Source organism: Mobula hypostoma, chromosome 5 (genome assembly GCF_963921235.1).
Source record: "Mobula hypostoma chromosome 5, sMobHyp1.1, whole genome shotgun sequence".
In the NCBI taxonomy this organism is placed as follows: Eukaryota; Metazoa; Chordata; class Chondrichthyes; order Myliobatiformes; family Myliobatidae; genus Mobula; species Mobula hypostoma.
In genome coordinates, this window is record NC_086101.1 from 84,319,405 (window position 1) to 84,334,816 (window position 15,412).

General features: G+C 36.8%; 1 protein-coding gene across 2 annotated transcripts in view; it reads right to left on the minus strand.

Moving 5' to 3' along the window:
- Window positions 1-15,412, minus strand: part of arhgap15 (Rho GTPase activating protein 15) — a 731,418-nt gene that overhangs the window by 496,430 nt on the left and 219,576 nt on the right. For both annotated transcript variants that reach the window (XM_063048621.1, XM_063048622.1), the window contains exon 7: window positions 15,001-15,090. In XM_063048621.1, coding sequence (XP_062904691.1) covers window positions 15,001-15,090 — 90 coding nt within the window. The remainder of the gene's footprint in view (window positions 1-15,000; window positions 15,091-15,412) is intronic.

The following is a 15,412-nucleotide window of genomic DNA, read 5'->3' on the forward strand; positions in this document are numbered from 1 at the left end:
TACTGAACTTCCACATATGCTGGCTGATTTTTTTTAAAGAAATAAAAGTAGTGAGGTAGTGTTCATGGGTTTGCTATCCATTCAGAAATAGGATAGTAGAGGGGAAGAAGCGGTTCCTAAGTCACTGATTGTGTGTCTTTAGGCTCCTGTATCTCCTTCCCAACAATGAGAAGAGGACATGTCCTGGGTGGTGGGGGTCCTTAATGATGGATGCCACCTTCCTAAGGCACGGTTCCTTGAAGATGTCTGGAAGATGTCCATGATGGAACTGACTAACTTTACAAGTTTCTGCAACTCACTTTGATCTTGTGCAGTAGCTCTCCTCCACCCCCCCCCACCCCCACCCACCATATCAGCTGTGATGCAGCCAGTCGGAATGTTCCCCATGGTACATTTGTAGAAGTTTTCAAGTGTTTTAGTTGACAAAGCAAATCTCCTCAAACTCCTGATGAAATACAACTGCTGTCTTACCTTCTTTACAGCTACATCAATATGTTGCATCCAGGTTAGGTCCTCAGAGATACCCAGGAACCTGAAATTGCTCACTCCCTCTACTGCTGATCTCTCTATGAGGATTGGTTTGAGGATCACTCCGTCATCTTACCCTTCCTGAAGTCCACAATTAGCTCTTTGGACTTACTGATGCTGAGTGCAGTTTGTTGCTGCTGCACTACTCAACTAACTGGTTTATTTTGCTCCTGTATACCCTTTCATCACCATCTGAAATTCTGCCAACAATGGTTGTATCATCAGCAAATTTATAGGTGGCATTTGAGCTGTGCCTAGCCACACAGTCATGAGTGTAGAGAGAGTAGAGCAGTGGGCTAAGCACAGATCCCTGTGGTGTTCTAGAATTGACTGTCAGCGAAGTGGAGGTGTTATTTCTAATCTGCACCGATTGTGGTCTTCTGTTTAGGAAGTCGAGGATCCCATTGCAGAGGGAGGTACACAGGCCTCAGATCTGTAGCTTTTTGATCAGGACTATTGGAATGATTGTGCTAAATGTTGAGCTATAGTCAATAAACAGCATCATAATATAGGTATTTGCATTGTCCAGGTGATCCAAGGCCACGTGGAGAGCCATTGAGATCATTCAGAATTGAGTATTCAACAGTAGATGAAGACAGCTGTAAAAATAGAAATTTTGTGGAAGAAATGTGGAACAATAATAAAAGAAGATCTGGAAACCTATTCATTTCCTCCCTATCATGACTAATCATGAAATAAGTTCTGTATTTTACAGATCTTCTTAGAGAATCTTTCATTCATGTCACTTTTGATTATGGTCTAAGAATGAAAGTGAAATGCAAATATAAACTAGGACAATACCAAAGAAAGTACCTTGTGATTTAAAAGTTTGTTTCAGTCATTTCTTATTTTTGGAGATGGCTAACTTGACAATTATAACCATTTGTAAAGGTATGAAATTGAAATTAGACAGAAAATCCTATCCTAAACCAAATGTGTTCACAATGATCATTCATTTTATGATGCTCATTTTCTTTTCACATCAAATATGAATAGGAAAGTCATGTACAGAAATAGCAGTATCATTTTCCAGAAACTCTCAATGTAATTTCACAGAAAGTGTAAGGAAGGAAGTGATAATTATTCATCAGTTTCATATAATACTATGCTGAATTTATACATGGAAAACTAGTTAAATTTCATTACGTTTGATGTTTTTGGGGTGGTTAGATCTGGCTACAGATTGTCATATTTTTTTCTCCAAGTGTAAAGCAAGAATTAGGGATGTCTCTTTTTGGAACCTTCATCTACCAGCTTAGGGTCTGAATTTCATGATGAGCTAAATTTCTAACTTGAAAGTAAAGAAAAGCTTTTCCAAAACTTCATGAACTTTAGGCAGTTTCTAAACTAGGTGAGTGAACCAAAATATCAGGTACCCAATCAGTGGATGAAGATGGAAATATTATCAAGATGTACGAGAGGGGTATGGAGAGCTATGGTCCAAGTGCAGGTCGACTAGAATAGGCAGAATAACAGTTTGACATGGACTAGATGTGCTGGTGACCCTGTTTCTGTGCAGTAGGACTTTATGATTCTAAAACATAGGAGAATGCAGATATTAGATTCTGGAAGCAACAATCTGGAGAAATTTAATGGGTCAAGTAGTGCCTGTGGGAGGAAAGGAACTGTCGATGTTTCAAGTTGAAACTCTGCATCACAAAATATTATCCTTGAAGTGTCCAATTTATATAAATACACACTTGCATAACACTCTGGTTGATTACATACAGATTATAAATACTTGAGAGCTTGTAAAGCAGTATAATGCAAACTGAGCATAATGATAAATCAAATATATGAAAAGTGCGGCTCAAGTAGTATTTAATTGTCATTTGAACACTGAAGCAGTTTTACAGTCTACAGCTTACCAGATTTTGTAAAATTAATGTTAAACTCTTCAAGAAAATACAGAACTATGTAGTGGCTCTGTGGTGAATCAAGCAGTTATACATTGATCACTACAATCAGAACCTTTGAATGCTGTACCTTGGACTTCAAGGAATTCATTGTACAAGGTCATCTTTGAAACCTGACTTGACAACACTTCTCTGATTCTTAAGCAACATAATTACTTGGAACTTTGATAACATAATACTGCTTTCTTTTAGCATTTTGGGATTGAAATTGATTTTCTTTTCTGGAGTTAATTGTGAAAATGTCTGTTTCTAGCTCACTTCCTATCACTCAGAAAATTGTACCGGACATCTGTCCGAGTCACCATTCTGAGTGCTTTGGACAAATGAGATAACATCATTTTCTGTCCATATCTCCTTTGCTAGAGAGCTTGGCCATTTTGTCTTGGGAATGATCATAATGTTGCACTCTTGGGGAAATCTGATCTTCCAAAGACAGTGCCAGCATGGAATTTTAAGTTCTTCAGCTCTCTTTTTGTGACCTCTAGCACAAGACCAACAATTGTCTCTCCCCCAATCTCAACCCTTTCTGAAGGCCCAGGCTCATGCTCCAAACTTGCAATCCTATGCTCTTATATGGACACTTCCAAATTCACCAGTCATCAACATTTACATGATCGTGGTCTCCTATCCTCAGTATGATCTCTTTCTATCGTGCACATGACTCATGAAATAAAGCCCCAAATAACTCCCCATAATCCTGGCTTACCGAATAAGCACCGCAATTCTAATCCCTCACATCCAAATCATTAGTCTGCTATGTTCATCTCCACACTGTAGAACTGCAGCACAGGCCTCTGATGCCAATGAGCCTATTACTCTTTCACCAGCTACAGAACATGCTTGAATATGTCCACGGTTGGCAGCAACTCAGACCATTGAAACTATCCTTGGGACAAATTAATGGTTGATATTTTTAATTAAGGAAATGAAAAGCAGCTATTTTGTCATACTTAAGGTCTTAAATCTATAGAGCAATAGCAGGGAAAGGCAATAACCTCTCAATAACAGTCATTGACACACAACTATAATGCATTCCACTATGCACCCTTTTTAGGTGCACTTACATGAGTGAGCCAAAGTATTCAAATAAATTAAATGACAAAGCAACAAACCATGTTGGCTACATTCCAGTGTCAGAGTGGCTGAAGCAAATCTGGAATTAGTTGTCCATCCATGGACCCTGCCCACCACATTTACTTGGTTCGGATGCAGAGTGATAACTGAGCTGACAAGTGATGTGCGGGGCATTAGGTATTAATTGAATAATAAATAATCATAAAGTATTAAAGATCATGCAGAAATAAAAAGGCAAAAGTTTGGATTGTAGCAACATGCTACCTACCTGTGGACACTTGTAATTATTACTATCGTGGTGACGTGTAATTGTCCATCTTTCATAGTTTCACATTTAAGGAAAATAGATATTGGGCTAGAAGTTTGGCCATATGTGTGCTCAAGCGTGCACTCAAAACGTTGAATTTCTGCATCGATAATTGCTTTCATTGACTTGAATGGAGTGAAAGATTAAGACATATGTTTCAGTGCTACTCCACTCTATATTTAGCACATGGGACTGAGGACAAATTTGTCTTTTTTTTTGATTTCTGAAGGAAATTTTTTGATAAGAAACATTAGCTTTCTGTTTCTTACAACAGAAGTCTGCCGAGCTGAGTATTTCCTACATTTTCTGATATACTTTATATTTTCAGCATCACATCAGTATTTTTTTCTTCATTATTTTTATGGGTGGTGGGTGGAGATACCTCTCTATCAAAGAAGGCATATTTTGCTCCTTCCCTCCACTAGTCTGCAGGTCACCCTTGGGCAAGGTGTAGCACCTGCTCAGTCATAGGAGTAAGTGCTTGGTGGTGGTATGAGCAGCTGTTGCATATCACATGTCCTGGGTATGTGACCCCTGACCCCAGGCAGACAATCTCTGAAGAGTATTGATAATGGCTGGAGTCACCTGTCTTCTAAAGACACTGCTTAGAAGAAAGCATTGGCAAACTACATCTGCAAAAAAAATTGCCAAGGACTATTGTGATCACGGGACCATGATTGCCTACGGCACATAATGATGATTATTTTTATCTCTTATCAAACTGTCAGAGATGAAAGGTGGTGGGTTAAGTTGCAGCAGTGCAATATTTTGGAACATATCCTTGACAATGTTTAGATGTGTTAGCAAATTAATCATTTCTTCCTTCATTTCTTTCATCTAATGCTTAAGAGACAATGCTAGTTTTCACACAACTGCATGTGAACACTTTTCTCAAAAATCAGTACTGAAGTTAAAAGAAAATATGTCATCTTGGAAATTTTTGTGCCATCTTTAGGTGAAGCAAGTACTCATATAAATATGGAGTGTTAAGATTAAACACCTTTTCTTATTTTATGCAATTCAAAATGAATTTATTATTTGGTTGTATGGTACAGTATCTTAATACTGCTAGCTCAGAAATCTATGGTGGGAATTCCATTTGACACTTCATGACATCAAGAAAGATTAAAAAAGAAGAACAACAGGAAACAGTGGTTTCAATATGAGTTATGCAAATTAATACTCAGAATGATTCAATATCAAAGTAAGAATTAGTTGCGGATTTGTATGGTCTTTTTAGTAAGATGACCACAAATAGTTCTGTTGAGAATCTTACTGAAATGTATTATAATATTGAAATGAGCTCAATGTAAATAATGAAAATGTATGCAAAACTGCAAATGGTGTCATTTAAAACACAGTATTGAAAGTGCACCTGGTAGCAAAATAAAGGGAGATGATAGCACAAACTTAGCTCACTGCTTTGAAGAAAGGAACCAGCCTCAGCTTCTTGATCTCAGGCTCAGCTAGACAGGGTGATGAAGAAGACTTCTGGCACACTAGCCTTCACCAGTATAAAGGTCATCATTATATTGTGGTTGTACAAGACACTGGTGAGGCCGCATTTAGAATATTGTGTTCTATTTTAGTCATTCCCTTACAGAAAGATGCCATTAAACTGGAAAGAGTGAAGAGGAAATACAATATGAAGACATTGCTGGGACTGAGTATAAACAGAGGTTGACCAAGTTAGGACATGTTTTTATTACTGAAGCTTCGGAGACTAAGGGGTAATGTGAAAGAGATGTATAAAATTATGAAGCGTATAGATAGGGTGAACATGTACAGTATGTTCCCTTGTTTAGAGAATCAAGAACTAGATGACATAGGTTTAAGATGAGAGGGGAGAGATTTACAAGGAAACTAAAAGGCAGCAGTTCACCTAGAGAGGGGTCAGTATATGGAATGGTCTTTCAGAGGAAGATGCAGGCATACAGACATGTACATGGATGGGAAAGGTTTAGAGTGATATTCCAAGTAAATGGGAAACTTATTTGCCATGACCAGATAAAGTGTCCGTCTTCATGCTGTATGATGTTATGACACTTGGATTCTCACTACTGTTCCCTCTAAGCTGCACGGATGCACAACGTCTCCTCAGTAACTGAACTGCTCCCGCGCGCATAGTCTTTGTTGTGCACAGTTTTCAGGTCGTGTAAAAATTTCCTGCTCACAGCAGTGTTTGGTCCTCGCAGAGGGAACATTGAGAACCTTGAGAACATCTAATATTCCCTCACAGAGGGAATATTAGAGGGAACATTACTCATCACAGTTAAAAGACCTTGGGCATGAGAACTGGAAACAATAGAAAATCTGCAGTGTGTGTGCGTGTGTGTTTCTGGAAATCCAAGCAACACACACAAAATGCTGGGAGGACTCGGCAGGACAGGCAGCATCTATGAGAAAGAGTACAGTCGAGGTTTCAGGCCGAAGCCCTTCAGCAGATAACTGGAATCTATGGGGTATTCGATTTATGGATGAAGAGGGAGATTAATGAGGGTCTTGGTAATTTAGTCTTTATATGACATGGGCTGAATGTCTTTCATTTGTGCTGTAAACATTGTAGTATTTCATCGAATCAATGTGATCCTCAACATGTGGTTATATACAATGATCTTGGTCCACTCATGAGAATAATAACTCTACCTTGTTTGTAGTGTAGATATGAACATGAACAGTATTTGAAGGAAAAATTTCATGCAAATGAGATTGGAAGAGATGCAAACAATTAAAAAGCAGCAGAATGTTTTTTTTTAATTAGTCTTGGAAACACATAATCCATTGGTAAAATTTGCCAAGGCTGAAGGGGATGACAGAAGAAGCTAAAAAGTGACAGAGAGAAAAATAAATCTGCAAACATAGATGTACAGGCAAGTGATGGTTCAGCTCAACACTCAAGGCAACTCAAGTGAAGGTGATGATGCAGGATGTTGAACGGAGGAAGGTGGCAGTATTCACTACATACACCATACAAGCATCATCCTGATTACATCAAATATTGAAGGAAATACAAGCAGGTTTTGAACTATGCCAGCCCTGCGCTGTTTTGAAACTGGAAACTTTACATCTACTTCTATTACGATCAAAGGCTATTTGTGACAATAATCCTTCAAAAACTACTCTCTGACAAATATAATTTTACTATCTGCATAGTTTTGAACTTCAGAGTATGACTAATCAGGTTAAGCTGCCCAATGAACAACATGGCATATGTCTTTTCATGGTGTAATACTGAAAACATAACATGCTGACGTGCTTTTGAAAAAGACATCTAGTATTACAGTTGATGAAGCATTCATATATCTGATTTGTGCCATCCAATCTGTTATACCAGCCTCCTTTGGAAATAGGAGGCAGTGTTTGCCAAGGCAAAGTATGTTTTAGCTTCTTTTTGTAGATGTGGGTTTGAAAAGTATTGATGGGTGAGTTTGCAGCGTTTACATTATCTCCCACCCGACAGGAGTATTCTTTGTTCCCAACCCTTCATCAACTACTACAGATTCTTTTGGTAAAATTTCCTCTGAGAAACTTATTCTGCCTAACATCTGCTGTTGGAAAAAGAAGGGAGATGAAAAATAAGAGAGAAAATAATATTTGAAAAATTGTACAGAAATGATCATTTTGGTAGAGTTTCCTTCTCCATTCTTTAACAATTTTTAAATATTCATCAAATAACTGCACATGAAAGGTAGAAGTAATAACAAAATATGATGCATGATGCCAGAAAGATGTTTTCATTAGTTTGTCTACGTGCATGCTGAATTGTTGAGAGAAGTTGCTCTGAGGAAAAGAATACATGGAAGCTAAGAAATTACATTTGCACAAAACTTATGGCCCCTGCCACCTTACTGTGCACTCTGAGACTTGGACTACCTATAGAACAGGGGTTCCCAACCCGGGGTCCTTGGGCCTCTCAGCTAATAGTTAGGCTCATTGGTATAAAAAAGGTTCAGAACTCCTGCTATAGAACATAGGTCAAGACTTTGGAGGAATACCATCATTGTTGTCACTACAAATCCATTGGAAGGAAAAGTATGCCGATAGCAACATTCCCAAATATGAGACCTTATTTACCACTTAATCAGTTTTCTTGGGTAGGCATACCATTTCTGCTTCCAACTCCAGGCTCCCAAAGCAAGGACTGTGATTACATCACTCTTGATTAAGAGGACTACTTCCTCGTCCGAGTATCTCATGACTGTTACTGTGATTTATCCATCTATACTTCAAAGTTGTGCAGGTCTTATTGCATGACTGTTTAATCTCCTCAAAAATTGGAGTTGCACATTTGTTCCTTCAAGGGCATCACCTCTTCCAATTGTTAGATGGAAAGATGAAGTGGACACATCCTGGACACTTCCCTACAGAGCTGTTATCACATTTCTGTGTATGGGATGAATGACCAGAAACAATCACAACTGTGTTGCCTCTGTGATTGATTTCTTGCTTACTGCAATAATCATCCATTCTGTGCACATTAACGTTTTAAGTGTTTTGTATACTCATGTATCATCATGCTATCCCTATGCTGAGGTTTCATAAGTGATATCTTCATGAACAATCGTGACCCTAGTGTTTCCTTCATTCAAACACATTACTGCATTCTCATATCACCAATACCAATTTAATTGAATTTACTCAAAGTATAGGTTATAAAAGAAGAATACTACTTTGTAATGGCATCTTATACCTAAAATCTAGAGCAGTTTAATTACTTAATTTTGTTGCAACAAAACACCTCCCTCTTTCATACTATTGCTGTATGCTTCCAATTTCCAAGTTTCGTCTCATTACTTGTTCAGAAATCTGTTGGTCACATAAAATTACCTGAAATTTTGGTACTATAAACAAAGGTCACCAGAGATTGTTTCAAAGCTTGCTTGACTATGGAACTAGTTGGAAAACCAACAACCTTATCCACTGCTAAAGGTTCACAGGAAGAGGAAAATTCTAGTGGCTTTAAACCTACTCTTCACCCACTCTCCCTAGATCTTTGAAGGCTAAATCACAGGGTATAGATCTTGAAAAGTTGGTGACAGAATCAGTCAACTACAACATTTAACATTTAACCTGCTTCCACTTTCTTCAAGGCAGTCTATAATTCTGCACTGGGGTGGTAATACTGAGGAGAGCTGAATGAATTTGCAGAGACACCTTGATTTCTGTAGCTGTATTTTGAATCCAGTCTTCAGGGATGTGAAAAGAAAAGGCAAATATGATTGCTTTTGGAGAGATATGTCAAACATTCACATGTGAATGTGTATCCTCAAGATGCTGAAGGATACTGCATAGGGTGACTCCTTGATGATCCTACCCAATATATGCCCCTGTTCATAATTAGTTTCCTGGGATCACATCAACATTATGTGTTGAGCAACTTTAGGATATCCTCGCTATTGTTTTATTAGACCATGCTTCAGATATATTACCAATATGATGGCATCCATGATTCAGATCATGAATATCTACATGAGCATTAGACATTGTATTGCAATCACACTTCACTGAAGAGTCCAATCAAATGCGTCTTTAAATTCCAATTTTGCACCCTAACACTTTTACCATAACAATCATTTTGGAGCACAAACATAGTGCAATAAATTAAAAACTTATAGAAAACACATAAGCTTTGGATAACATTGACAATACTTCAGAATAAACATATACTGTACCTTTATAGATCAAATCCTCTTTAAATGTATAATTACATTTTTGAATAATATTTTATGGTACAATGTTAATTAAGCAGTATTGTATTTAATGTTTTAACTCATTGAACATATTTAATCAGTTTTTTAAGAGACTTTGAACATTTCTTTACTTTGACGAGAATTCCCATCAGATCTTTTAATCCTCTTGACAAGCAATATTCTTGTTGTACAATTTTTTTCAGTCCATTCCAAGAACTAGAGAATTTTTTCTAATTAGCATGGAATTGCTCTGAATTTCTTAAAATCCATCACTGGAAAAATTATTTGTGTTGCTGCTTGTAAGGTTAAAAGAGGCTTAATGAGGAAATTTCAGCAGGTTTGGAGCTGTACTCGTTCCTTATCTTCCCAATGCGCAAAGCTCCAAAGAACATATACATTATAAGGTTAGATAAAATAACTTCTCGGGTGGCGGGGTGGAGATATAGCTCTACCAATTGTGGTGTAAAGTGCTCCTTCCCTCCACTAGCCTGCTGGTCACTCTTGGGCAAGGTGCAGCACCTGCTTAGATCCCTGAGCAGAGTCATATAGAGCCATGGGAGTCAGTAGTGGATGGTCATATGGACAGCTGGTACATATCACAAGCCCTGGTTATGCAACCACTGAGGCCAGGCTGACAAACACTGAAGAATATTGTTCATGGCTGGGGTCACACATCTTGTAAAGACACTGCCCAGAAGAAGACAAAGGCAAGCTACTTTTGTAGAATAATTTGCCAAGAACATTTGTGGTCAAGATCATGATCGCCCACGTCATAAGACACAGCACATAATAAAGATGATGATGAAAAGCATTTCTGTATGGTGCACTAATTTTCTGGGTTATAGGACATGGTTCTCTGCTGCAAATTCTATGTGTTTCAATTCATGAGATGATGAGTCCCTGAAAACACCATATTGGGTAAACGTCCTTTTAAAAACCTTCATTGCCAATTACCTATCTTGAAATTTTCAATAAAATCATTTGAAGAATATATTTATTTTCCCTGGCATCTCCTTCACTTGCAGTGACAACCTTACAAAGAATATTCCTAAAAAGGTTGCAATGGAAGGAGGAAATGAGATTCCTGCTTATTTATGTGCATCAGGTTATGTCTGTGAATCAAGCGAGGTATAATTGCAAATTTTAGTTGCCATCAATTCACTTCGATTGTTGAGAGTTATGACAATCCTTCCAAAAAAAAATCTTATCTATTTCATTGTAGTCCTGCAAATAACCTTTGTTTAAATTCCACTTATAGCTGTTGCAATGCTTCTGTAATAATACAGAATGATAAGTAGAACACAATTTATTTATTGTTGTTCATGTTTAATCTTGGATTAAACCACTTTTCACGTTGAGACTTAATGAGATTTCTGAAATTACACTAAAATAAACTACTTAGCATTTCTAATTGATCTTTCTGGAACAATAAAATGTCACATCACGCTGGTAAATTCAGACGCTATCTAAAAATTATCATCTGAGGTACCAGCTTAGTTCTTGAAAGGACATTTCTGTAAACATGTAGTGCAAGAATCGTAGTTTTACAGTCTTATTCTATGAAGACTATTCAACATTAAAACAAATAAACGACCAATGGACAACTGTGTTGAGAACTGTTAAATGTTATTATTCTACTCACGAATTGATCAACGTTTATTAGCTATCATGAGGATAATTTTATACATTTTTTTGTTGCTATTTTGAGCAATTTTGAATCAGGGCAGCCTACAGTTAAGGAACACTGAGCTGAACTGACTGTGCCTGTACTCTTTTGATTTGTCTTTCGTATTCCGTGTTTCTCTCCTTTTTTAAAGTCGTTTGCATGATCTGTATTTGTTTGCACAAAGTGGGGGAGGGCTGTTGATGTTTATTTTTTGTATGGGTTCTATGTTTTTTTGTTTCATGGTTGTATAGCTTAATAATGTATGTACTTTGAATCTTTGAATCCTTGAAATATTTAAACTCTGATAAAAGTACAATGCTACTTCGCTGAAATAGACACTGACAATATAAAGATTATATTAGGGCAGAGACTTCTGGACTACACTCTGCTGTTTCTACCAGTAAAAACAACTTCAAGCACATTACCAAGAGAGATGGCGATCAAGTATTTCCTTTCTCTACTGGCACAAAGTATAGATAGTTTTGTGCTAACAATAGTGTTGTTAGAAAACAACATTTGTACAATATGAAGGATGAGGAACTTGAGAAAAGGTTTTAATTACCAGTCTTCCCAAGTTTAAGTGATTAATGCAATTGGCTTGCTGAAAAAGCCAAAAGCTTAACCTTTAGCACAAATATTTAAAGAAGTGCATACCAATCCAAGATGTTTTCTGATGCCATGAAACTGAATATGTTACAGTGCTAAAATTGCACTATTTGTTTTCAAGGCTAAATGTGCAAGCTACTTCCACGAAGCCCTCTGTCAATTCTGTATCTTTATCTTAAGTGCAAACTTAACTGATACAAGATACTGATATGCTGCCAGCTTGGACATAATCAATCAGGTCCAAAATAAAATGTGATCCAAGATTGATGGCCTCACTTCAGGAACATAAAAGGACAGTTTTGTCTACATTGTCTTGCATCAAGCATGAGTTCTGTCAAACCAAGCAGGTTTAGCTGTGAGAAAGCACAGAGAAGATTGTGATCCATACCCAGAGTTTCCCCATGGAAGGAGCATATGGGCTTGTCCAAAGAGACAGTTAGGGATTTTACTAATTAAAAATAGAATAATCAGCTTAAAATGAGTTGAAGCTAAACTCATCTTGAATTATCTATCAATATTATCAATGTAAAGCAAGTTGCACGTTGCAGAGCGAATTTTATACTTGTATAAACATATTTTCAGAATAGAATATATGCCCCCTGAACAGTGAGATAATAATGTGTTCAAAAACTCACTTGGAAGAATATGCCAATGACATTAAAATTAAATTATTTTCCTCCATTCTATAATACTGCTAGGTACTGAAATGTAAATCTATAGCCCAGCTCTTTTCACTCTGAAACAGTTGCAATTGCCCACTGATGGAATTAAGAAAATTGACGTCCTTCAGCAAAATAGCACTTGATTTTAAAGTGCAGTCTAGCCCAACAACATCATTTGAAACATTTTGTAAGTAATAGGCTTTCATAACCATTATTTTTTTTGTCGTTGTAGCCAGCAGCACAACCAAGATGTGCTGCATCAGCTTGTAATGGGAAATAAAATAAATGCATTGCAATTAAGGAAATGTGGCACAGTTTTAAATTTAAAATCAGGCCTGATTACTAGCCATGACTCTGGCTAAAATATATAAAGATACAGGAAATTCAGAATGTTCAGTGATGTACAAAGACCTATAGCAAGATGCACATATATACAGACAGAATGATGCATGAGAATTGAAGTCAGCCCATGGCACATTTCCTGAAGCACTTAACCTCCCTCTGTTGATTGACATTATTGTCCACCTTTAATATGCTTTAATTTAGTCATTACATAAACTGTTATGCTGATGACACTTTGGATTATTTGGGCTTATAGAGTAATCCTTCTCAATCCTCATCGCCTCAAGTTTCAAACCAAATAACAAGCACTGAGCTGCCATCTTATACTGAAAACATTTTAAGCATGCAGTTAGCCATAAACCAATGTTATTTGAAGGGTGTAAATAAAGTCTGTCTTTAGCAAAGTTGATTCAACCTGCTTCAATGTAAACTAAACAGCTCGTAGTCAATCTTGTTAGATAATCATTGGCTGTAATCTTGGAAATGTGTGTATTTAGCCACAGGCAGTAGTGAAAATAAACAGTGCGTTTGTTAACACTTGGACTAGAATCTCGTAGAACATTCTAATAAAGTAGTTTTATTAATTTTTTTAGACTTGAGGTCACTGATAAAATGTATATATCTACAAAATGAAGTACAGATTGGTTTTATAAATGTGCTGCATGTAATTGTGATTGACATTGAATCGAGAAGGAAAAACTGCTTTGCATTCAACTCCATAGATCTCTCTGGATTTCTGGATTATATAGTAAATAGATAGCTTGGAAGTTTATTGGGAAAAAATGAACAAAAAACGACTTAACTCATTTGCCCAGTCAAAACATAATGTGTATCTGGATGGAAGATGGTGACAACTGAAAAAGCTAGACATTGAATTAAATGCAACACAATGGAGGATGCGGATGGCTTGTCGTTGAACTGTACAGCTTGTTGTCTTTATATGGAGATGCATGTGCTAATACAGACACATTTCTCAAATATTTTAAACCATTGCCCAATCCACATCTGTGTAAATAACAGGAGTGTTAGTGTGTACCCATTGTCTGCATATCTTAATGGGGATTTCACATTGGAAACCTTTGATGTTTATTCTCTGCAGATGCGAAGTGAGACATTAGAGAGCAAGTTACCAATATCACTCAAAACAGTTTCAATCCAATTCCATTTACACAATTAATGATTTTCTTACTTCACAGTTTTTTTTATCTTGTCAAGAATATTGCATGAAATCAAGCAGTTCAATGATTAATCAATAGCTTCTTATACATTGATAGGAATGATAAAATTAAAAAAACTAAGAGAGTGATGGAGTGTGATCTTAACAATCTTGTAGTTGATATGTGGATTGTCCAATATCTTGTCCTTTATTGGGGGGGGGGGTGCTTGTTAACATGCTTCTAATATGTTACTGTACAAACCCTAGACTAGCATACCAACGTTGCTTACTGGTTCTGGTCCAATCCAACATCAGGCTGATCTGAAGGCCAAACCAACCAGCAGAAAAGTAGATCTGTCACCAAGTTTCAAACAAGAATGTTGAGAATAGATTGGAAAGTAGACACCCAAACGGCAATCCATGTTATTTCTTTGGGACATTAAACTACTTCAGCTTTCCTTGGCCACAATAAAGTAACTTGAGCACTTACAATTTTAATTAAGTAACCTCATCTTGTCACACATTCAGAGCAGTAGGCTGTTAAATTATTATGGGGGCATGTGGATGGGGTGCTTATACCCATTAAAAAAACCTCAGTGCAACTTATTCACAAGCCATCAGCCTGACCAAGATAAAGCATTAATAAAAGCTGAAAGTGCTGTTTAAAAGCAAATGTCAAAAAGAGTTGAATGGTCAGTATACATTGGCAACTTGTTTCCAATGAAGAGTGAATTAACATTGGCTCTTCATTGTCCTTATCCAATATAACTCATAGATGCTGCAATGTATGAAATGACATTATTGCTAGAAAGGGTTTCTATGTCATGATTTTTGTTAGGGAATTATTACACATATTGTACACCAGATTCTCTATATATGGATATGTTTACAACCCCATCAGTGAGTTTTATATCTTTCCTTACGCTCTTTATTGTCAAAAATAGAAAATGATAGAGCTTCACTAAAGCCACAGTACCCAACAGCTTTCATACACAGTGATTAAGAGGTAGAAGTGATCACAAAGTTAATTAAGCTCAAAAAGAACTGCCTTACCTGAAGCACATTCTTTCTGCTGGATTTGTCTTTTGCCCATTCAATGTGAGCACCACACAGGTCCACATTTTCTGGCTTACAGCCCATCTTCTGTATAGAGAAGTGGAAGTGAAGAAATAGATGTCAACTCTGAATCTCAGTATTCATGTGAGGACACATATTAAAAATGGGAGGATTATTTAAAAGGGATAAAGAATTGTTTTGACAAGTTAAATAGAAATTGAAGTTCAGTATTTAATTGAACACTCCAGGATATCCAACATCAAGAATTGGAATTCTAAGTAGTGGTATTTCTTTTATCTGCCTTAACACAGGAATAATTCTTTAAATAAAACAAAGTTATTGTTAGCAAAATTATTTATGCATCTCTTTTATATATAAAAGTGTTCCTTTAATCTTATTCTGGTGAGCA